Source organism: Dromaius novaehollandiae, chromosome 9 (genome assembly GCF_036370855.1).
Source record: "Dromaius novaehollandiae isolate bDroNov1 chromosome 9, bDroNov1.hap1, whole genome shotgun sequence".
In the NCBI taxonomy this organism is placed as follows: Eukaryota; Metazoa; Chordata; class Aves; order Casuariiformes; family Dromaiidae; genus Dromaius; species Dromaius novaehollandiae.
The window spans coordinates 22,157,424-22,182,678 of NC_088106.1; the positions used below are offsets into that span (position 1 = coordinate 22,157,424).

General features: G+C 47.6%; 1 protein-coding gene across 1 annotated transcript in view; it reads right to left on the reverse strand.

Moving 5' to 3' along the window:
- Nucleotides 1-233: 233 nt before the first annotated feature.
- Nucleotides 234-25,255, reverse strand: part of SGPP2 (sphingosine-1-phosphate phosphatase 2) — a 32,109-nt gene continuing 7,087 nt past the window's right edge. Inside the window, exons 2-5 of the mRNA XM_064516927.1 lie at nucleotides 21,285-21,443; nucleotides 11,203-11,382; nucleotides 8,634-8,723; nucleotides 234-2,512 (exon numbers count right to left, since the gene is read on the reverse strand). Of these exons, the coding sequence (XP_064372997.1) occupies nucleotides 1,970-2,512; nucleotides 8,634-8,723; nucleotides 11,203-11,382; nucleotides 21,285-21,443 (972 nt within the window). The 3' untranslated portion in view covers nucleotides 234-1,969. The remainder of the gene's footprint in view (nucleotides 2,513-8,633; nucleotides 8,724-11,202; nucleotides 11,383-21,284; nucleotides 21,444-25,255) is intronic.

Sequence of the window (25,255 nt, forward strand, 5' to 3'; positions counted from 1 at the left end):
AGGTTTATATTGCCTTTTGATGCCATTTGTACAGTGTCCTCTCAGGTTTTCCTGGTCTTGCTCAGGTCTTTCACACCGGAACAATTCCCTGTCTCCATCTACATCAAACATCACCAGTCTAAATTAGGAGATTATTCATTTGTTGCAGGTGGGAATCTTTTGGAACCACAGGTCATTCCCGTTTTATCAGTCATTTACAAGAGGACCCAGAATGAACAAAGAAACACACCAAATTTTGAAAAAAATGTATATTTTAAAATCTCAACCAAGTACAGCTTACATGTACTGCATAAACCACATGCAGGTGAATACTATAAAAGATAGAAATATTTGTGCACATACTTCATAAACCCAAGCACTTACATAGAATTTATAAACTTTTCATAGCAGAAAATAGGTGCATAAAACCGCCCGCCTGCCCCAGTCATGCTGCGCCTTTCTTGGGCCGAGCCAGGTCCCCGCCCCGGGACAGGGACCCCGCCTGCCGCACGGCACGTTCCCCACTTTGGTCCTGTTCGCTGCGATACGGGACCTCCGCAGGGCTCGAGACCCTCCGATGCCATCAGTCGAGCCCCTCGTCGCTGCCGTGTCCCGGTCCCGTGGGCTGCCGCGGCCGTGCGCGCATCCCGCCGCAGAACTCACCCACGCTGTTTGCCTTCACGGGTGAAGACGGATGTGTCCGCACACCCGACTTTAAAACAGTCTAACCACAGCCTGTGCAAATCTAAAAAGCGTTAATATTTCTGCTTGCATTTCTTACGGAGATTACTAACCTTGTTTTAAAATCACGCTGCTCCTGCAGGTGCGTGGCTACAGCTAGTCAGACAAAACTTTCAGTTCAGTTTTTTGAGCTTGATTTTATTTTATACAAACAGTCAACTGGTAGAAACGCACCTCCTTTATATTCTTGAAGTTAATTTTTTTCGTGGCCCGAGAACATCAATATATGTGCTTAAAATGCCGATTTTACTACCCGTTCTGTCAAGAAAAGGCACGCAGGCCATGCTGGAAGCTCTGCAGGCATAATGTGAAAACGTTGCGTTTTCTTCTCCTAGCCGAGCAGACCACAGTCACCGCTGTATTTGTCAACAGCTCATTGGCCCAATTGCAGATATAGCTTTAAAATAAGCAGCCTGAAAGCTATGGCAGTGATGCTCCTATGAACATTCCCAAACTACTACTCTACAAGTTTATACACGGGATTGCAAGACGCATGGAAGACCTATTGTAACGCTGTGTAGCACCAGAAAATTATGGCATTTTATCCTCACGAGACATTATAGTCATCTGAACTGATGTTACAGTCACTCAGCATTTCCCACACCACAGTTCATGACCACTGATGGTCAGAGGAGGCCTGCACGCGGGTGAGGCTTTGCCCCCTTCTTCCCGCTGGGTAACTAAAGCAGAGCTCAACAATCCTCCGGACTGTGGTATCAACTCTGTTAAATTGTACGTGGGTAAAGGATCTGCGAGTGGAGGTTTTCTCATCAATATTCTAGATAAATTTGTTATAAATCACTCAGATGTTGGTTTCTTTCTTTTCTTTAAAAAAAAAAAAATTAAGAATCGTGATGGGTAAAACCGTACGCACCGACATCGCCAAGGCTGGCTGTGCCGTCAGAAGACGACATGACAAGCGACAAGTACAGCGATCATCAGCTCTCTGCGGGGCTGCGCCGACCTCCCCAGCGTGGCTGTCCCCAGCAGCGACCTCGGCTCTGCACCCTGTGCTTGTCATGTCCCCTTGTCCGGGCCACGGGCCTCTAATGAAGGGACACAGCGGAGTCCATGATTTCTAACCCTGGGTTATTTGCATACAGCCGTCCCCATGAATCTTCACAATCAGGTGTTTTAGGCAGTGCAGAAAGGCACAAAACGCTTCTTGGTCAACTTACCAGCCTGGAACAACTTAGTGCATCTCTGAAATGGTGGTGGCATGAATTCTATTTTTTTTAAGGACCTGGGCTCAAATCAAGCCTAATAACTGATGCAATAACGGCACAATCACTGTAGCACTGAAGCCAACCGAAGAATATGTTATAAATTTATAGGGCACCTCAACTTCCAGTCGTCTCCTGGCTTCTAGATCACCAATAGGAAACTTGTACCGATAGCGCAGCATGCCGAGGACCACGTTTTTCATGAGCTGCCGCATCAGGAGAATAATACAGATGCCCACGAAGAACCGGGCTAGCGCAACCACGAGTATCGTACCGATCAGAGGAAACCCCAGCTGAAAATTTTCCCTGGTGTAAACTGGCGTTGCATACTGGTTATTCAGCCAAAATCCCACAGTCGCTCCAGCTCCTGCTCCTAAGATAGCGGTGGTGTCTGCCCTGGTAGGGCTGTAATACTCTAGTTTGGGGTAGTTGTAACACAAGACAAGAGGCACAGCTATGGACAGCAGTGGACAGAAGGGACTCGTTAACAGCAGGTGATCGATGATGTCCCACACGGGATAGAAGAGCACCAGCAGCACGGCCGAAATCAGTGCTCCACCGATTACGTCCTGCAAAGAGAGCATTTTCAAAAACTTCTGTCAAACAGAAATCCTCAGATGGTTACAAAGAACCGACACCTGCATTCGTAAGAGCAGAACAGCAGAGGCACTCTCTGAATTCAGCATCTATCCACATTTTCTAGTCCACAGAGCAAGACTAAGGCCCTGTATACTTAATAGTGGAAACCTAAAGTTATGCTAGACAAAGTAAGATAATGGGTAAACCTAATCTTGGCCTTGTTCATATGACTATGTCTACAGACTCATATTTCCCCCCCCAAAACCAACAGCACAAATGAGATTTTCCCCCTCACCTGCTTTCATGTCTTAAGGGCACCATCTATATATTACTTCAACAGAAAAGACCTTTTTTTTGCACAACTTCATCTCATGGATGGTGTTAAGGTAAGAGACCTTAATACGAACCCGTCCCCTCCCATAATCCTGTCAGTAATTTCCTCCTATCAACAGGATTATCACTTGCTTTGCTTGCATAAACAGGAAGATGCTCTTTAGTCAAAGGAAACACCAATCCAGGAACACAACCTGAAGGGAAGGCAAGCGCAGAGCTGCAAGACATGGTGTGCATGTGATGGATCCGACCTACTAGGGCAAGAGAGATCACCTCTAGGCAAGAATAAATCTGTAAGAAATTCGTTGCCCAAGCCTCTGAAATCTGGCTTGTAGTTAAGTGCCTGAAGCAAGTGCATAGTTAAAACCTAATTTATTAACAGAGGCAAATAAACTGTTTTGAGAACTTGATTGTTATCAACAACAATACTGGGAAAGGAGACAACAGCTAACCCGTAACAAAAGCTTTCTGCACGTCACCGACAGCCATCACATAAAAAGCAACGTAAGAAGTTTCGCTGTGCTCCTCTCTAGACATCAGGACCAGCAGAATTTGTGTTCTTACCATGAAATTGATTGCAAAAACTACAGTTAATCACAAACAAAAACATCCTGTTCTCAAGATTTTATCTTTTTCATGAAGTCATGACAGTTGACTATTTCTATGCTTGGTCACAGTCTAAAATGAATTATTTATGAGACCTTCAGTTATAGCTACACCTTCCGTATAGCAGGAATGAGTGGACTTTTCTTCACGACAGAAATATGTCATTGCTTTCTAATAAATGCACTACTCAAATATGGTTGAACTTCAGATACTTACAACTTCCAGGCAATAGATTCACAGCACATTTAATTTTAAGCTACTCAATGAGCCATTTTGCATATTCCTAATACAAATTTCCAGTTAGGTTTATTTCCTTATCCTTGGCATTAGGATAGTCATGGAAATATTTGCAGTTGTTTACAGATGTATAAAGTGTAAATACCATTAGGTGTCAATATTTCACAACACCAGAATAATCCACCTTTTGATACCAATTACCACACGAGCACTTCCCGCCCAAAGGCGCACCTCGGCTTAAGTGACCACGTCAGGACGCAGCAGCGCCGGGTTTGCCCTCAGCGCCGACGCTCCGAAATTGCATCCCCGCTGCGTATCTCCCTTTCCCGCTCCACTATCTGTCCACCTTACATTGAAAAAAAATTTTTTTTTTGAGTCCTGACATCTCAACACCGCCTCCACGTGTGATTAAGGAGTGAAACTGAAAAGCTGTTCATGTGTTTTTCTGTTCCAATTAAAAGTACTTAATCAAACATTAACATCCCTCAAGCCAAATGCTTTACTTAGATTTACCAAGCTAACTCCAAACGCTACCTTTCAAGCTGTTTCAACATTTTTATCACTTTCTAAACTCTCTCCCCCACGGTGCATCAGGAGAGACTGGCCAAAGGAAACCTGCGCTGAGTTACGTGACACTTAGTCCCCCCAAAAGACCCCAGTCCCCAGAAGGGAGCCGGGCCTGAAACACCGTTTCCACAAGGCAACAGAGCTGGCTCCGCCAGCTGGTTCAGAAAGGATTGGACTAGTCCGACAATATGAATTATTTTCAAATTAGATTAGCCAGATTATTAGTTTCATTTTGTCCTTCCCCTCCAAATGCTTGAATGCAAATTTGAAAATGCATACTGGTATGCACAAGCAGAGGCTTCATTCTTCTAAACCCTGAAAAGGCTAAAGACCAGTGTTTTAAGAAGATAGTTCGCAGTGCAGAATTAATGACTTTGGCTCTTTGTCTATTAAACTTTCTAAGCAGATTACCAGAAGAGGAAGAACTGCTTGATTTTTGCAAGGAAAAAATGCTTTTCTGGAATCTTTGTATTGTACATTTAGAAGGGGGACCTTAATTTTTTTCCTGTCTTGGAGACACTTTTAATATTCCCAGGAAGCACATTCTTTGCCTGTTTGTCTGTGTAAACAGATTAGCATCCTGTCAAACCCGCAATTATATAGGAATGTTTAAATTAGGGAAGGAATGGCTTTTGCTCAAGGTGCAATGCTACCCGGCAAAGTTTAAAGCCGCCCACTTCCGAGCTTGGGCGCTCCGGGTCGCTTGACGCTCCCAAGTGCCGCGTCTGCCCTAGACGGGGCTTCTTCCCCCCTGCGAAGCCCATCTGCTGCTGCGCCAGGCCTGCGCTCGTCCCTGGCCCGCCCCCACCTCGTGCAGTCCTGCTGGTCTTGACAAGCAAAAAAGAGGCTTTATTTCTATCTATTTTAACTGGAAAGGAGGAATTTTGCTTTGCTACCTAAAGAATAAACCAGTATCAGGTTTCTAATGCTGCAAGTTTTAGCTATTTTCCTGTACTACGGGAAAGTATGTAAATAAAAACAATCGACATAAATATCCAGTTGCAATCGATACATTAGATACAGGATTTGAGCAATTTTAAATACCACTGACTTATGCTTGTGCACGGGTTCAACACCAGTTCAACAAACGCTACTTTGGGGACTTTTCCCAGGAAAATCGGGCATGTCCTCATGCGGTCCAAAGCTGGCAGCAGCACTATCGGCGCATGTCTGGTGATGAACTTTTGGTACAGGATTTTATGGCAGATTACTTTAGGATTGCAAAACCATGCGGTTTGGCTTTTTGAAGGCAAGACCATTTTATACTCTTCCCATTACAATTAAACTTGGGCTGAAGGCTGGAATTGCAAACACTGATAAAAGACCCCCGGGGCATCAAATGGCACCCAAACTTGGTGGCATTCAGTGGTGGCATTCTGGTATTTCCAGTCAAAGCAATAATAAGACTTTTCCTGCTCTCCCTTGTATGTAGTCACTTAATGCCTGAATTCCCTTCATGGTTTCACTTAGAAATAGGGTTATGCTATATTGGCTTTTCTAAACAGAAACATATTGTTGGCTTTCTACTCTCGAGAGACACCCTGCTTCGCCCTGTGAGGACTGTACTGCTACACAGTGTAAAATGATGCCAATATGCTGTTTATCAGCTTTATAATATTTAAGACAATTTCAAGATTAATGGTGTTATTAAAAAAAAAACCCTGAGATACAGCACAGAAATGAGCAGGGTGCCCGCTACCGAATCCTCTGTCTTCATGGTAGCGTAATTTGCAATAAGAGCATCAAGACTGAATCTAATCTATTGAATTGATCATTAAAAAAAAAAAAAAGGCCTTTTGATTTCTCCTTCCGCCCTACCCCCAGTGCTGGCCAGCACAGAACATTATTGCTCTTAAACCGGGGCTGCACAATGGGGAACTGCCGCGTTAGCAGGCTGCTCACAAGGTTAAACGTGGCTCTCAAGCGGCTGCCTGCTCCCCTAAGCTCACGTCGCCCGCCGGAGCCGGGCCAGCGCGTCACGGCCGGGGACAGCCCGGGGCTCCTGCGACAGCTAATGCAAAATCCATTAGCTTGGGGCATTAAGGAACTGCTATCACTGCCCTGAAGGGTTAAAGGAAGGACAAAAGCCTCCCTGCCTCCCCCTTGCTTTGAGGATCACCTGCAGCGGGTCGAGTCCTCCTGAACTTGACCTGCGTGGTGTTTCTCGTATCTTTGGGGGACGCTGTGTGCCCAAATGAACGCCATCGTTCATTGTTGCAAACACAAGATGACTCAGACATGCTCCAGCAATGGTTAGAGAGAAAAACTTATTCATCTCGCTGAGAGCGGGACCAAAAATTAGGCTGAAGTTTTAAGACAGAGAGTAAAGGGATATTCAAAGCACAAATGTCTGGAAAAAAATGTCCCAGTCCAAGTGTCTCCAATTGCTCTTTGTTCCTTAAAAACGGTCTCTTTAAAACTACGGACCCTCTGCTTCAGAACTAGACTCCAAATTTTTACGTCGCCTTTTCCTGACGACCCCAAACGGGCCCGTTGCCGCTCTCCAGGCCCCGTGGTCTGGGATCTGACAGGCCAGGGAAGGCCCTGCCTCCTGCCCGCCTCTCCGCGAACACGGCACAGCCTCGCCTCCAGGGCCAGAAGGAAGGTTGTAGCCATTCAGTTACCTACGAGTGGTGCAAGCTGCTGGCTCCCCCCGCTTTGAGGCCGCTCCTGACACGCGGGCAACGCCGAGCGGCAGCCCTCCCTCGCCGGCCGTTCACCGCCCCCTGAACTCGGAAACATTCGTGACGTCACTGGATACATTTCACTTGTTTGTTTGCTTTAATAAAAATATTATGATCACTTAATGCGTAACAATATCCTTTCCGTATTCATCTTCTGTTGAGGACCTAGTGAGAAGTCGATTTGGCAGAAGCGCTGGGGAGAAGGAAATGGTGGCCCAGCGCCGCCGTTTTGGCCAGCGGCTCGGCTGGGTCAGGCCCGCGCCCGCAGCCCGGGGGCTCCGAAGCACACTGCTGTTGGTAGGGAATCCTGAACTGCATGGGGAAAGTCGACGCCCAGGGTGGGGCCACACCAGCGAAGCAGCGACCCTGCCAAGCGCTGCTCCCCGCTCCTGCCCCCGCGAGACCTCGCGAGGCAAAGACCAGAGCGAAGCCTGTTTGGCCTATTGACGGGCAGGACTTCTCACAGTGTAACTGAGGAGCTTTCTTATTTTAAAGCCTTTTTTATGGTGTCAAAGGCACAAAGGACTTTTTCTTCTTTACCCTAAGATCCATCTAAATTTAGAGATGTCCTTCATTATCGTGGAACAGCAAGGGAAATATGCTAAGAATTTTTACTGATTGACTTGAGGTCACTAGTTAAGAAAGGATGTCTCCAGCTTAGATTTAAGATATTGTTTGGATCCACCAGGGCTGGAAAGAAAGGTCAGGCCATATTTTATGGATAACCTTAATCTCATAAGGGCTCTCTTTTTGATTTCATCAACTCTCTTTATTAGAGCAAACATGATTATTACTTAATAAAAGATGTAATATTTCTTCCTGTGCAACCAACGCACAATGCGCACCAGACACACGCATGGAGCCAGCTGGAAGTCTGTGGTCACACTTAGGGCCTTGGATCACTACCCTGACCGCTATGCGCAACAGATCTGTAACAGTCCCTCTCGTCAGGAAGCCACTTTGTAATCAAGGTTATGCCAAAATCTGCTCCTAAAGCAGGATGGACATCATTTTCTCTGAAACACTATGGTCTACAAGTTTATCCTACAAAGGGTCACAGATACTTTATGAATATTCTTGGATGAAGTACTTGTGCATCTAGGTCCTTTGAGTTTCCTGCCAGTTTAATACTTTTCGAAGCTTGTCATAATGACTTTTTAAGCTCTCACGTCCCTGCATGGTGATATGAAACCTGCTACTCCTCGGTCCCCAGCAGACAGCTTAGTTGTCAAGTTTTACCACGGCTGGCAGCCGGCATGACTCACGGAGCTGCTATTCCTCCCCGGCACTCCCAGGCGGACCCAGCCCACAGGGCTTCCTGCTGACAGCACTGATCCTATTGCCCAAAGAGCTGAGCTACACAGCAGCGTGAAGTTGCTCAAGTGCATTCTTCACAATTAAAATTTCAAAACATGGGACTACTAACCCCCACATGCTGGCAGGTTCCTTAATTGCACACATAATTCCCTTTCGCATTCAAATAGCAGTAGCCTGGGGGTTTCTCCCAACAGCCTTTGAATGCACAGCCTAAAATTTAGTGGCATTACTTATATATTCCTGCAGTGCCACGGCGGAGGCAAGACGTACATCATTTGAAGATTCGGAAACGGGAATCGCGTTGGGCACACGAGGGTGCGTAACGAGACCGCAGAGACGTGGGCGGCACGGGGGCCGCTCTCCTTACCAGCACGGTGTGCATCCCCGTGTAGAGCCTGCTGAGGCACACCAGGGTGGAAAACACCAACGCTCCCGTCAGCCCCAGCTCGAACGGGTACTGCGGAAAGAGAAAACACACACATTACCCTTTATCCACTTTAACGCCAGTATATATCTGAAATACAGTATCTGGACAGACAGCCTGACGTAGACCTAGCATCGGCCGATCTCCCACCCTGGGGAAAGGTCCCCTGCAGTCAGGGACGGCCTGCCCCACTCTGCAGGGGCCAGGCTGAGCGCGAGAAGCCTGGGCAATATGGGACATTTGCAGAGCTGGTCCCCTCGACGTCCCTCTGCAAAATGCAGTAGACCTGGCTCTAAATGCTAGCAAAGACCTTAAAGAAAAGAGAAAGGCAGAGCACATCCTACGAGCAACCACCAAGGTTTAATTGCTGCCTCTGATCACCTGGGAGAGAAAAGCGATACCCGAGTCTGATCTGATCAATAGTTCTCAAGCAGCAGGGTGGGAGGGAAAAATCAATGTCTAGGCTGAAGTGATGATGCAGTTATTAGAGCAGTCAGGACCACTCTTTCCTGTCACATTTAAAGATTAATAATCTTCTTATGAAGCTGTTTTCACGATTCCCTCTCCAAGTTGCCCAATACCATGGAAGCAAGTGTTGAAAAAAAAAAATCAGCATTTTTAAAAGGAAAAAAAAAATCACATTTGGTAAAGAATAAGCTTAACACATTTGGTAAAGAATAAGCTTAACACATTAGCACTTAATGCACTCATTTGAATCCTCTCTTAGGGCTCCGCTGAAGATGAGTTTGGTGGACTCATTTTAGTCCATAAGGGACGTTTTTCTGAAAAATAAAACAAAACTAAATATAGAAAAATGCAATAAATTCACCCAATTTGACACACAGACTCCCAAGAGTCTCCTGACTGAATAGATGACCACGGTGGCTATAGGTCAGGGCAAAAACTCTTCTACAGTTCTCTTAAGCATAACAACTCACTTCTGACCCTTTCCCTCTGGCATATTCTAGCCCCGATATAGATAGCTCAGACCCTGCCTACAGATGTCACTCCCAATTCATAACGCACTATTTTTTCCTCACTTCTCTAAGCCTTCAGAGTATTTACATCTGCTTTATCCTCTCTTTGGCAGGCAGGCTGGGAGCTAGTCCGGGTCAGTAATTGATTACCAGGGCAGCTTTGGAAGATGGCAGCATAATGTGCTGGTGGATTTTTCCATCTTAATAGAGGCAATTAAATCATTTAATTATTTTGCAGCAGCTTTACTGTTTCACGGCAGTTTCCAACGAGTGTGAGACTGCCTGTGAAGAGCTATGCATGCCACTGTTAGCTATCGACTGAGAAAAGGGAGAAGGTACCACTAACCTGGTCCTTCGGGCAGATCTGCTGAGGCACTGCAGCCTTCTGAACAGCGCACGGCTAGAAAGACAACGCAGCCTTCAGGAGAGGCTGGAGAACAGATTTCTCCTCAGATCTGATCTACTTAGAAGACCTCTGTGTCAAGGTTCTCACTTCTTATAACCAGAATTATATAAAACCACTGTATCCTCTTCTAAACAAAAACTGGAGTCCGTCTCCACTATTTAGAGCCCCATAACTTTTACCAGATGGCTGGTCACACTTTGTTCCTGCGCTTATGCTGGAACTACCCAGTGTGTCCCGGAGACGACAACCAGGGATGCTCAGACACTGGGAAACACCCAGTCAGACCGAGGCCCCCTTGGTTACAGGGGCTTGTCTCTGAAACACACTGGAGGAGGTGGAGAAACACATTTCAGTATGATGGAGCCAGGAAGCTATTATTGCTAGAATACAGGAAATAAGCATTAGGATTCATAAAAAGAAATAAAAATAAGCATCATGGAGAAAGGAGTCTGCAAGATCCAGGAGACAATTAGAAAAATATTTATTTTAGAATTTTAGACAATTTTAGAAAAATAAAAGGCTCAAGTTTAGGGAAATAATTATGAGATCTCCCCAAGCAGCCCACAGCAACAGCGCCGTGGAACTGATGCTGCTTGTCTGGAAAACAAATTGCGCTAGGTGCTGTTAGTCCGACGCAAGGAGATTTCCAAGGATGCTCTTCCTGCCTCACCCAGCGCATGAGGTGCCACGCAGCTCCTTGCGTTCCCGGGGCAGCTGGCATTTCCCGACGCGGAGCTAGGCGTGCTCGGCGCAGACAGCACACGGCCGCCCCAACGCTCGCGCAGGGATCCTCCGCGACGGCACCGGGGCTCCCCCAGGCCCCGCCGGGCAGGGCGGCAGGCGGTCACGCAGCGAGCTCCCAAGCCTCAGCGTGGTAGCACAACCCACGAGTCACCCTGAGTTCATTTCGAGCTACAGAAGGGACATTTCCACTAAATTTCTTTTGGAATCTACTGTCTGCCAGCTATGGGTAACTACACGGAAAAGCATATGCCTGTGGAAATACAGGGAGCTCCTCCAGAAGTGGCAACACCTTTGGATTTGTTAGTGCTTTCTGCAGCTTAGGGGAAGCAGCCAAATGCTTTCTCTTTTTTTTTTCCTTTTTTTTTTTTTTTTTTAACCCCCTTACCTTGTACTGGTTCATGGTTGCGATCAGAAAGGAGAAGGAGATGGCAGTAGCTGCCATGGCGTGGGTGGACGGCATCCCGAATTCTGCATCCACCCTCCTCTCCAGCTTCACCACGGGCGGCGAGAGGGGCCGGGGCCACTTCAGGATGTCCTTGGAGACCTGGCCGATGTACATCACTATCTGCGGGGAGAGGACCTCACAGTCAGCGCGGGGGACGACCGCTCGGCCCACCCAGGGGCCCTCTCTGCTTCTGAGCTTTTTGCTGCCAAATCCAACACTCCGAGAACAGAGTTAATCCCCTGAATTATTAAAGATTTTTCCATTATCCCGGGCAGTGAAGGAAGCAGTGGCTTTACTGCACAGCGTTGTAACTCGATCAGATCTGGGACCAAAAGGAGGTTTCACCGAAGATATACAACGCTCTGGGACGGGCTGACACAGACAGCTGGCTCCTATCCCACGTTAGCGAGGGTTAAGTTTAAATCGTTTGCCTTCTATCCCTTAAACCTTTTTCCTGCCAAGCAAACAGGCAGAGGCAGTTTTTCTGCCGCCACCTTCAAATCACGGCCTTGCCCAGGTGCACCGTGGCCACCTTAGAAGCAAGGTAGGACAAGCTAGGTTATCAGAAGTCTTCTCTAATGACAATTTCCACTTGTTAAAGTATTATTAGCACTAATACATAAGAGTATTACAGAAAGGAAAATAAGTCATCTTTGAAACAAGGCCGGTGCTATGACTCATCTGACGGTAGAAAGCATGCCAAACACTGGAGGTGGCACGGGTAAGCCGCAACATCAGGCGTGCTCGCCGCTTGCTTTTTCTCTCATTCCAAAATCACTTGTGATCCTCTTACTTTTTAAAAAGTATGTATGGTACAGACACAGTAATAAGAGCTGAGCCAATCTGCATAAAATACCCAGGGGAACCCAGAGCCTTTCAGGCTAAGCACTGCTCCTGCTTTTAGCTCCTCTGGGGGCTGTGCACGTGGTTTCACGTGCAACGTCCTGGACTGCGTAGCAGAAGTGGCACTTGCTAAGCACTCAGTCAGCCCCCAACAGCCGAACTGACACGTTTCTCCTGCAAGGCAAAAGAGGACGAGCGTGCCACTGCCAAAAGCCACCCAGCAAGGGTGCAATGCCCTCATGAATTTACCAAGGATAAACTTCCAGAGCTCATCCAGAAAGGGCAGGAAAAAAAAAGCAAGCATGATTCACCACAGATGTGGTCACGAGCGTTGCCCAGAGACCTGCAGCGCTGCGTTTCATGGCAGGAGAGCTGAACCGCGCTCTGCCGCGACTCTGAGCCTCCGAGGAGAGCGCATAGCTGCGTGGTTAAGTGGTGTGTCCTCTCTTAGGTCACATTTCATCATTTCATGACCTTATCCATTTTGGATTTTTTTCCAAATAATCCCAGGAAAGAAAGCAAGCAGACTGGAAGTTTTGGCCTGTTATTGGCGTTTTTCAGCCTAGCAGACAAGGAAGCCCCCTTAATAAGTAAGGAAGGATTGAAGAGCTAAACTTCATCTGCTCTTGACTTGAATTTCTTAGTGTCAAAAACCTTTGATGGCCCTGGGACACATTTAGCATGGGCAGAAATTGCGCAGCCCCAGCCCAGCAGGTTACCTGCGGCTGCTCAGGTCACCGGACGGGGCGATGGTGCTGCCGTGCCCAGCCGACCCGACACCAGCCAAGAGGCATTTCGGCTGCAGCTGGTTTTGTTTTAAAGTCCAGACACTTAACCATGGCTTTGGACAGATGAATAGGGGACAGCAGCTTAAGGAATGACCAGGGCACATGTCACCCCATAGCAGGTGACAGAAGGTTACGCATTTCCAAGCCTGAAAAAGGATGAGCCCCCAAGTTCGCAGTGCTGGTCCTCCTCCAGCACAGCTTCCTCCAGGAGAGAGCAGGGAGATTTGGGGTATCGGCTCCACCGGGTTTATTCGAAGAGGAGTAAATGGGTTCGCATCGTCCTTCTTTGTTTTGGGAGAGTTCAAAAGGGAGAACAAAAGATCAAACCATACTCATCTAAGATTTGAATAAAATTCATGGCAAAAACTCTTAGGTGCTTGTGCAAGTCTCCACCCAGCAAGTCTCCAGGCTCAAAGCGGAAAGTTTAAGAGGAAAGGGAAAAAGCCCTTGAAAACTGAGCAAGCGGGCACAATTTGCTGTCTTATACACACAAAAAGGAGAAACCTTGAAGTAAATCATTTCTTCATGCATTATTATGCATTTTGCTTCTTTCCTATGTTACTAACATTTTTTGTGCTTAGAGCATTACAGCTGTGTACATTACAGTGTACATTACAGTGTACAGTGTACATTACAACTCTCAATGCTATTCCTCTGTGATTATTTCTAGCGCAGGCTCTCTTCCATTCAGTTTGAGTGATGCAGATCAACCAAATTTTATGCTGTTCTGGTGGAAAACAGTTTACGGACATCTTTGGCATAAATAATTTTAATTTGCACATTAATAAGTACCTTTGTCTGTGCACGTGGAATTTGTCTGAACGCGGAGACTCTTCCCTCACTGAAGCAACAGAAGTCAAAAACGTGCTGGACGGCACAAGACAGAATTAGCTGGTGAAGGTAACTACAAGGAAACACCTAGAAATTTAGTTGAAATTTCACAGAAGTTGATGGGACAGGCATGGCTAATTCCCTTTGCATCGCTCTGTGAGCTGACAGCAGCAAACCCAACTACAGAGTAACTCGTACTGCGCAAAACTTCCAAAATAACCCCTACCTGCTTCGCACCCGAGTCACAAGCATGTTTGCAACGGAGCAGGGCTGCCCAGGCTCCCAAGCTGAATATACAGGCTACAGCAGCAAGCCTGGCACAGAAGTGCATTTTTCTAATGACAAAACACACAAAATTATTATTTCGTTCTGTAACTCTTTTCCGCATTTCCTTAAATACGTTTGCTCTTCTCTCCTGTGCATCCGCACTTTCCCCACCACCAGGAAGGAGAGTCTGAGGTCTTTAGAATTAAAATATTGTAACACGTGCAAGAAGCATACAAAAAATTGGGTAAAGACTTCTTACTCATTATATACACTTCTCCCACCCTCAGAGCGGTTTTCCGCAGTGCTATAAGCAACTTAAAAACCAGACTGGCCTCGGACCCCGGGGCCGCCGGCACTGCTGCGACTGCCCGGGCCACGGGCAAGAACCACCACCCCCTGGGGCCAAACGTACCGGGGGGGGCAAGGCAAGGGAAGGAAGGCAAGGCAAGGCAAGGCAAGGGAAGGAAGGCAAGGCAAGGCAAGGCAAGGGAAGGAAGGCAAGGCAAGGCAAGGCAAGGGAAGGAAGGCAAGGCAAGGCAAGGCAAGGGAAGGAAGGCAAGGCAAGGCAAGGCAAGGGAAGGAAGGCAAGGCAAGGCAAGGCAAGGGAAGGAAGGCAAGGCAAGGCAAGGCAAGGCAAGGAAGGCAAGGCAAGGCAAGGCAAGGGAAGGAAGGCAAGGCAAGGCAAGGCAAGGCAAGGGAAGGAAGGCAAGGCAAGGCAAGGCAAGGGAAGGAAGGCAAGGCAAGGCAAGGCAAGGGAAGGAAGGCAAGGCAAGGCAAGGCAAGGGAAGGAAGGCAAGGCAAGGCAAGGGAAGGAAGGCAAGGCAGGCGTCATGGCCACCGTGGGTCAGCAGCGGACGCCTCACCGGGGACATGCAATCAGCAGTGGCTATGGCAGCCCGCTAACCGCCGCAGCCTTTCCCCGACGGCTCCCTGCGAGTTTGGTCCCAGTCCAACGCAGTGCTGCTCCAACGCACACCCTCCCCTGGGGGTCTGCACGGGGAAGCGAGACGAATCCAACCGGGGCACCCGCGTCCCCGGCTGCCGAAGCCCCGCGCTCGCTCCACGGGCTGGGGCCTCCGCGGGGAAGGGGGTTTCTCCTCCCCATGGCATCAGGGTCCTGCAAAGCCACCAGGCTCCTTGGTGCTCACCAAACTCCACTATCGCTTTAGCAACCTCAGAAGTATTTTCCTCATCCGCAGGTGTTCACGACCACGCTGCCTGACCCTTTTAAATGGCTTTCCCTCGCTCCATTTGCCATCGACGGCCCTCCCACCGCCGGGAGCAGAAGACCTGCGCGCAGGCTCACCGCCCACCTCACTGCCTAGGAAAAAGATGCGACTTCCCACCTGCAGCGCTGACGCGGCACGTGCCGAGACCCCAGGCTTGGCGGTTTTTTGGGAGCGGGAGGCGGGCGGCAGGCCCGCTGGTGCTGCAGTGGGGCACGTCCTCCTCGCACGCCGGCCTCCAGCTTCAGCCGCGACGTCGGCACAGGGACGGAAACACCAGCTCTCCTGCACACGGGGAAAGCTTGGCAGCAGCAACCCGATCGGTTCCTCTTTCTACACCCTGCAATATGACTTTGCCTAAAGAAGGTGAACCAGAACATACTCGCTTTCAGCCCTTGATTTTGCCGCTTTGCCCCCTGCAGTGTGATCTACAAAAAGGACACAGCAGCTTCTCGGGAAAAATACCTCCCCCACAATAAACAAAACAAAAAAGTAAAGAAAAAGAACAGAGCAACCTGGGGCCTGCCTGAAATTACCGAGAGCTTCGATCTTCAGCCTGCCCGGCACAGCGGGTCAGTGCCCGGTGGCGACGTGCCCCGCTCGGCAGGACCTGCTGCCCGAGGTCCTGCACGCCAGCGCCCCGCTCCGCTCCGAGCCTCGGCCACCGCTTCACCGCCCGGTCTCAGAAACGGGAGAGGGGACTCTGGGTCCCTCAGGTCAGACCTTGGCAGACCTAAACCAGAATAACCAGCCTGACAGGCCACTGCCTCAGCAGAGCGCCTGGCTTCTCCAGGAGCATAACTGACAAACCCTCCGGAAGTTCACTCTATCTACAGAAAAAGTCTTCAGACAAAAACCCAATTGACTATTTCATGATGGATTTAATTTAGCTGGGGAGGAGCTAATGAGGGGAATTTGGGCCCACTGCTTCGTGGGAGCAGCAGAAGTTACTCTCACATTGATTCTGTTTATCACTAATACCTAAAGCTGGGGAACTGCTGCACCTCGTAGTTCCAGTGAAATACAAAAATGTCTGATTTAAACTTTGCCTTAAATTATTTCCAGCCAGGTTACTGGAATTTGGCACTCCTGACATCACATAGTGCTTATCCTAACTCAGTGTCTCCGTTATGAAAGCTTCATTTGCAGTTTCTGCACGTGCTGTTACTAGCGTTTACAAAATTCATGTTCAATAAAGAGTTCATCATCTTGCACATAGACCTACACAGAGCTAAACTTCATCTCCAGTTGACTTAAATTTATGTCAGAAACCTCTGATGGCCATGGTCTATATACCATTTATTTTTGTCTTCTGACATTTTGCGTTACATACATGCCCGAATACAGTTTTACACGTTCGTAGGCCGTGTGCGTGTCACGTATGGTGCTTTGAGGAGTTCACACTGAGTGAAAACGCTTATCAGCCGTGAGGAACTTGTTTCAGCGAAATGCTGCAAAAGCACAAAACCTGAGATATGTGTAAGAGCCAATAAACCACAGTCTGCTGCAAAGGGAGCTTCAAAGCAGCATCCAAGAATTCAGTGGCTGCACAGCAATGTCCTGCTGTGCAGGGTCCTCCAACAGCAGCACCCTGAATAGGGCCAAACTCCTGCCGGGTATTAATCTACCAGACACCTGGAAAGCCAGAGTTCAGAGCCCACCGTTTGCAAATAATCAAATGGTAACAGCCTTTGCAAGATCGTTCCCCTGGAAAGCAGGATGCGAAAGAAAACTCTGAGGGATTCGGATGTGGCCCCGCCGCTCCCCCCCGCGCAGGAGCCGCGCAGCAGCACTCAGACCCTGCTCGGAGAGCACGAGCTCGCGAGCGGCAGCAGCTGGGTGGCTTCTGCCTTGCCCTGCGAGCTACGCAGGCTTCCTCCTTCTTTCTGACCTGCCAGTTCCCATTAGTCATCAGCTTATCTCCGTGATTCACCGACGGCTTCCAAGCCTGCCCCGGCAAAGTCCACGCTGGCCAGCTATTATTTATGTCGTACACATTAAAAATTTATAGGCCTAAAAGAGGCGTGTGTATGTTTTGCATTCACACACCCTGTAGAAGAATAACAAGAAAAATATTTCCAGGAAGGATGCTGAATGGCAAGCAGAAAATAGAGCTTTTTTTCCTTTTTTTTTGCAGGTCCCTAACCTTACAGCTGAAATTCCCCACCAAAATAAAGCTTCCAGCCCTGAAGGAGTGTAAAGATAAACAAACAACCGCACTAAACCTTCACCTTTTAAGCTCCGATGTGCAGTAAATTTAAAATACACTTGAGAGCTGGTTTAATTGAAGCAGTTTTTCACCTTTGCGCTTCCTGGTTTAGGCAGGGAGCCGCGTGAGTGCAGCTGCTGGGAGCCACGCGGGGACGCGAAGGCACCGGGGTACCCTCAGCACTGCCCTGGCACCTTGCGCTGGGACTTCTGGCAGTTATTTCGCCTGTCTCTCTGTGAAGTAAGGGGTAAAGCCAGGTAAAGCTGGTTTGGAGGACAGAGGTTGGAGAAGACATCCCAGGGCACCAAGCCCAGTCCTCCGCTGCTGCGCAGCACTGTACGCACTCTTCCACGATCCTCCCTCCAAAGCTCTCCCAGAAGCTGGCCCCCATGCCTCAAAGCCTTCTGCTCCACCGTACCTTATTCACAGCTACTTTATGCCCATTTGTTCTCGTGGCTATTTTAAGGAGTTCCTTCCTTTCCCTGGTTTTTACAGGCAGCATCAATCTCTCCCAGACTTCATTTTGTTAGGAACTTATCTAAGCTTTCAGTCTCTGCCTGTTCCCTCATCATCCCTGGACCTGCTCCAGTTTAAATATATCTTTCTCAAATGTGGGTGCCCAGCACCGCATAAACTCTTACAGACAAGATCTCACGAATGCCTTGTAAACGCCATTAATACTTCTTCAATTTTTACGGGCAGGAACTGCCCTGATCGCTCCTCCATCATTTCTGACTTGCAACACAAACTCATAGGTTTAATTCCCAAACAATGCAAAATAAGTACCACACTTAGCATCACTTCTATTTCTCTGCTACTCAAGGGACATACCCACTTCTCCTGTATGGTGCCCACGCTGGCCAACCATGTTTTATCAGCACGTGGCCCAAACACCCATATTTTTGCGCCAAAATCACTAGAAGATCACTTTGTCCCCCTGCTGAAGAACTTCACTAACACTCTCTCTTCATCGCAGACAGTGTTAAAGGGGAACAACAACTACCTTCTCCTTAGCCCTCAGAGTTTCGATACTAACTCTCCTCTCCAGCTGGGTAAGAGCTTTCTGCAGGCCGTGTATCGGGTGCCGGACTCAAATTAACACATTCAAAACACCACATTTCCGGTGTCCGACAACCTTACCGACATGCCACAGATGGTCTAATTCCCTCTCTACCTTTTCCCTTCTGAAGCCTTACACACTGCTGAAGTCTCACCACCCAGCCTCAGCTTACCTAACCCACTTCTGCTCTCTCCATGCGGACACAGAGAGCTTCCTTGCCTTTGTACTTTCCTTCTAACTTTCTTCTAGCAGTTATTGTCAGAGACTCTTGGGCTACATGGACTTCTATCTACCATGGCTGTCCTCGGCCCTGCATCATTAGCCACACAGAAAAAAGAGTATTTGTGAAAAACGTTGAATTGCTGATGGCCTGCAGACCTGCATTCCTGTTCCCCACGTCGCTGGTCAGGCACGTTTTCAGTGCTGTCACTGACAACCTTGCAGCTGGAAAGCACAGGTTTGCCATATCGAACACCCTAGTATTTCCCACGCTGCTCAGCCAATTCTGCTGGTGCATACATGGCTAAGGTCTCCAGGCAGGCCAAGATCACTAATAACACAACAAATGCTTATTACTGTCCAAAGGCTGTGTGCCAGTAATTAAGCCATCCAGCTGCACTTGCCATAACATTAACACAGAGCCCTCAGACGTTTTCAGCCATTCCACAATTACATATAATTAAAATGTTTTTAAAACTACAGATTGTCAAAATTTTATGTTTAAAATATCTTCCCCTTTTTCCCTTTTCAGTACAAAATGCAATTCCACAACTCTCTGAGCAACTGGAAAAAATAATACTAATAATCGTAATATCAAATGCTTGAACACTAATTAAGTTGGGCTAGATCTGGCCAGTACTCAGACGGACTCCTTGCAAGGTAAAGCAAGGCAAGTCTTCAGAAAGGTACGGCACTAGCTCTGAAGAGTCATTCTTTGAGCAATGTGTGAGAACAGGAGGCTGTGACTAGCAATTCTCATTTTCGGTGGCACACTTCCAGAAGCAGTAGGTATACTCCTGGCCAAACCCCAACTCTAATTATACAGTGTCCACCTACCTCTAGATTTCATCTGCAAGTTATTTTTCCATCTTCTCTTGATAAAACTTATCGACTAGGGTTACTGCCACAGAGCAATGGATGCCTTCCATCCAAGACTGGCTGTATTTTAAGTGCGTGACTCAATTCAACTTGTATTTATTATTTTTGATCATATTATTTGGACAAAAGACAGAATATTATTCATCAGAATTGACTCAGTCAAGGCGACGTTTCACTGTAAAGAAGCAAAACTAGCTATCACATCCAAGTTTTCACCAAGTTTCAATTTCTCTAATCAATGTAGATTGACAACCAAACCCCAAGGGTCTGTCATTTGCCAGAGATGGTCTAAAGTGCTCTTGTTTGGGCAGCAAAGATCTGATCAATAACAAGATGAGCCACAGTAGTGATAAAACAATATAGTCATTCCCGGATAACAGAATAAAGTGCCTTGTTATCTATTCATTTTGAGAGCCAGAATGGAAATACATTATTTTGGCCGCCCCTAACTGCATTTGCAAAAGCTGAAGCAGTGCTAAAACCTGTTGCAGGTTTTCAGAATGCCCCTGTATTAACAAAAATTAGCCCTTTGAGCCTTAGCCCGCAGCAGAGAACTCGATTTTTGTTTTGAAGTGGCTTTTCTTTTGAAGCCCCCCCTTTATCCAGCCTCAGCCTGCGTATCCCCTTGCTCACAGATTTACACCAATACGGACCACGCCTGAACTGTACGAACAGATCATGCAGAAGAAATCGGGGTGAGAGAAAGAGCCCCCCAACAACGAAGAACGATCCTTAAACTACCGGGATGCATCAGAAAGGGAGGGTTTTCTTGCCTGTTCTGTGCAAACCCTAGCAAAAGCAGCTAAATCAGTCGGTGGGCTGAAAAAACATCAGTCGATCCAAGATGCCACACAGACGAGGAGATGCTCTGCACGAGCGGCCGCCTCCTGCCTCCCGTCTCCAGCATCAGCTGCCGTCGCTGCAGGGACCCGCTCCAATGACGCCTATCAGCCCCTGCCATTCGGCAACCAGGCCAACGGCAGCTCCGGCTGGGCAGCGTTTCCAATCGGATGGAGCAGCAAGGCAACGCCAGAATTCACACGGCAACAATTAACCTCTTTAAATGCTTAAAAGCTAGAGCAGCGGCCGCCTGCGCCGGAGAGCATGGCCGCAGTACCATGGGGCAGCACAAGGGGCGACCACAACGCGTGTCCCAGCGTGGGCAGGAAGGGTGCGGGGAGGGTGCTGGGGAGCTGCTCCCGGCCACCGGCGGGGTCCCAGCACTGCCCGAGGTGACCCAGCGGCGGAGAGGGCAGAGGGCTCCTGCGCAGCCTCCCCATGAGCCCTGCTCCTCTCCCAGGGACGGCGACGATGAGCTTCCCCGGGTGAGCTTAGTCCGTGCGTTTTCCGTAACAGAACCAACGCTCTGCAAGGAGCAAAAATGAAACCCTGGGTGAAGCCAGGCTTCGTAGCTCTAGCTTTCGATAAGCAAATGCCCAAGTATTTCAGATGCCTTACAGCCAGCACAGCGGAGGGGAAAGGAAGGGAGCAACAGTCCAGGATTTGCTCGTTCGATAGTTCATCCTTGTGAGAGATGTAGTACACGGCTGGAGACACTTACTGAGAACAGCATAGACAACATCGGGGTTTCTTGTTCAAAGGAGTTTTGTCTGTTAGTGTTATCCTTACCCTTAAATATTCATTTGCTACAGCTACAGAATTAACAAGTATATGTTTAAATAAGTCATAGAAATACTTACAGACCAAATGACTGTCATCCTTCTAGACACAGAGTGATCTATGTTCCAGTAGATAAATGGAAGGAAAGTGATATAAAACACCTCTTCACCCAGAGCAGCCGAAAACCTGAATAAGTAGTAGTAGAAATAGTTCTTCACAACATACTTCTGCGCGCAATCCTGAAAAGAAGAGGATTTTAGAGAGTATTAGTGAATTAAACCAAACATCTAAGATATTTTCTGTCATAATTCCCAGCCCCATAAACCAAATTGTTAATCAAGTAACAATTGATTAGAACGAACCTCAAGAAATTAAGTTCAATTTTTATACTAAAACAGACACCACAGTGTTTGATCACATTGACTGTATATCAGAAATCTGTTCAAACTAATTAAGGGTAGCAGTCACTTTGAAAAACAGTTTTTCAAGAGATCAGACCAATCTTTGCTCTAGGGAAATCATCTATACCTAACAAAAGGGTACCAATGTTTTAATCTTAAAGTTTCTACAGCTAAAAAAAAAGAAAAATATTGCTTTTGCTAGAAATGTGTTTTGAGACAAAACAAATGAATGGATGAACAAAATGGTTCAGTAACTGTCCATAATTTGCCTCGCTGGATCAGCCAAAATTTACCCTGCTAGCGGGCGGCTCTTCCCTGCTGACGCGAACACCCCGTGAAGGTGATCAGGTCACCCCCGGACCGAAACGCGGCAGCTCTGACTACAATGCTTAAACTGGAGGTGATTTGGCTTTCAGAGCGGTATGGACAGATGTAGGGAACAGCAAGGCTGTGGATGGGCACGAACAGAAGAGCTGCATGTTTCACCGCCTGATTTCCACTTCTTCCGAAGGCAGCAGGACAAAGTGGTGGTGGGACCCTTTTCTGGGGACACCCCGTGCCTCTCTGGCCACCGGCTCTGCCAGTCGGTCCCGGCCCCCGTGGGAGCTTCCTGCGAGCCAGGGCAGTGTGTTTTATTAAAGACAAGAGATTTTGGTCATTTCATGGAGGCTTTTGCCATTGCTGACCTTTGGGACGAGTCCGTCACCAAGAAACCTTTCACCTCGTCACCAGGAGCAACGGGCAAATGAATCGGATTTTATACAAATGCCTGAGTGCTTCAGAAAAGAGAAAAGGAAAGATTTTTGAAGAGGATTTTTAATTTAGGAGGGTAAGGGAAGCCAATCCCTTCTCTCTCCATCTCTCTCAAAAGAAAGAAGGGGGGGGAAAAAAAAAAGGGAATTTGGCAGTGTAAATACGAGGCAAAGCTTCCTAACCATGAGAGCCGAGAAGGGATCAGGAAGGTCTCAGCAGAGGCGCTGGCGAGTTAGGCTAAGACACAGCTTCACCATAAGCTTCTGAAACCCTTCTGAGAGTAAAACTATTAGGCTTTGAGCCGATTGTGAGCCTAATCTACCAGAGAGAAATCCTCATCCTAAATACCAGTGGGAAAATGTAAAAATTGCCTGAAGAGTCTAGACATTCAATTGCAATTCATTTCAAAAGCAATTAGAAGTTGCAATCCCTTAATCTCCTTTCAATACGGAGATTATTAGGCCAACTGTATGAAGGCAACAAAAGCAAGACAGAAAGAAGTAACATCCATTTGCCTGTCATAGAAAAAAATATATATATTTAAATTGATCTTAGCATCAATAAGCAGAGCAGAAAAGATGAGTCATTGCTTTTGAAACACTCAGGTTGCAGGAGTGTTCCCCCATGCATCAGTAATAGAGGTCACAGATTAGTTACCGACATCACTAAGTAAATTTAGAAGTTCGAGTTAAGGAACAAGCCGCCTGAGTGTCTTGGGTCTCCTACATCAATTAGAAATCACCATCAGTGCAATTAGCAGCTCTGACGCTTCTGCTCGAGATCGCTAACCCATCCGGGGATGTACTTATGTGTCCCGGAAGGACGCTGCCTTCTCACAGCGGCGATTCTGCAATTAAGCAGCCCTCCCTGATGCACCAGGAGCTCTGTGCTCGCGTGCCTCAGGCCAAAGAGGAGCAGACGCAGCCCCAAGGCAATTCCTATATACTTGAAACCTCGTGGGGGGAGGGATAAAGCTTTCTAATTACAGTAATGTGTTCTGCGGGGAAAAAATATTGTTTTATAATTCTTCGGGTTCTAAAAGAAATCTGGAGTTAAAATATTTTGAGGGGGGAAGCAGGTAGTCCTTCTATATGATTTTTTAATTTTTTTTTCTTTCTTCCTCTTTTCTATCACAAATCATCTCCCACTTGATTTATTTTTTTAAACACTTTTTTGTTTTTTAATACACCAGCAGTTCTGAAGAGCCTCGCAGGTGAGGTCCGAGACAAGCGGACCATGTCTATGATACACGATGGCAACAACCACACTTTAGGAATGAGAGGTAGCACAGAAGAGCTCCATTTGGTATTATGTAGTGTATGGTTATTTAAAAAAAAATTGCAATCATTATGGTCCTAAAATGTGACTACAAGAAGCCTACTAAAAGTCTGCTGCATGCCTTATTGCACTGGCCCATGCGAAGTCCACATGCAGTTCCAACATTGCCAGTGCTAAAGCCAACCAGTTACTACTTTTTATTTACTGTTTTAACTCATTATTTCTGAAGAAAGCAAACATTGCTGTAAGCATCCTGTGAAGCACGTTCCCCACTTTATTCCCATTCTAACCTCCATGCAGGAGAAAACCATTATAATTAATTTTCATGTGAACATTTAGAGTCTTCTCACTCTCAGAAGTTTACTCAATCTCTACTTTTAAGTAACTTGGACTTTTAGGAGACTTTCAAATTATTAAAATGTAAGAGTTGTTTATACTTAATCTAGTGAAGTGACTCGGTGCCTTCAACAACCTGTGAAGCACTCTGAATGAGCCAGCCCCTCCATCCATCTCCAGCGTTACTCGGTTGGAATCGGAGAGGTTTTACGGCACAGTAATTAAGGCTGTAAAGAAAGTCAGACTTTTAAGAACATTTTAGAAGTGTAATGAGCAGCTGAGCCACTAACACAATATATACTCAGTTAAACTCTGAGGGTTAGAGCCTGACCCAGAGACACCGTTAAACAACGGTTTGTTCTCGGCTTTCAATTACCTTGGCTCTTCCAGGAGACATGCAAGCTTAACTGAAGCTCCGGAGGTCACGGCAGCACTTCGCAGACAGCAGAGCTGCCCTGCAGAAGACCTGCAACTTCCCTCCCCAAGCCCCTACTTCACGCGGTAGGATACTCCTTACTTAAGGGTTTTTTTAAGCTACAAGAAAGTCGTAAAATTTAGAGAAGCCACCAAAGACCAGGCACATGAAAGAAAAACGCTGGAAAATCCTAGCTAACCCCGTTTTTGGCAGCCTCACCGGCCAGCCGGGAGCAGCAGGAGCGCCCGGCACGCAGGCAGGACGGAGCGCGGCCAAGGCGGCGGAGCCAGAGGTGCTGGCGGGGACGGGCCCTAGAGCTAACCGACACCCGAGACGCATGGGGACGGAGAAAAACAGAAGCCATCTCCTCCATTTCATGGAAATCACAAGAAAAACCCTTCTTGAAACATTAGAAAGTTCTGACCAGCTCTGATCTCCCCAGACAGGGCTCGTCTGCCTTGCTGATTAATAAATAAAGAGGCAGTGTCCTGCGTGCAGCTGTTGTGCCCTTATTTACAGCGGCACGCGCTAATGGCGTAGTCCTGAGGCACGCAGCCTCCGACCACCATCTCGCGCAGAAGGCGGACAACCTCCGCGTGAGAAGCGGCAGCGGGCGAGCTTCCCGCCGGCCATCCACGGCCCCTCCAGCGGCCTCCGGCAAGCAACCCGCAGGGAGCCTCACAAACCGCGTGGACCTCTGGCAGCGTCTCCGTGGTTCCTTACAGCATGCAGAGCACCAAACAAAAAGGCCAATATGTAAAGCTCTGAGCAAGGCACTTTAGCACTTTCCTAGCCTTAAATGTAAGGTCTAATCCCAGTTTTAGTAACAGCTATTACATACCTTGCTGAATCCCAAGCTACAGGAATA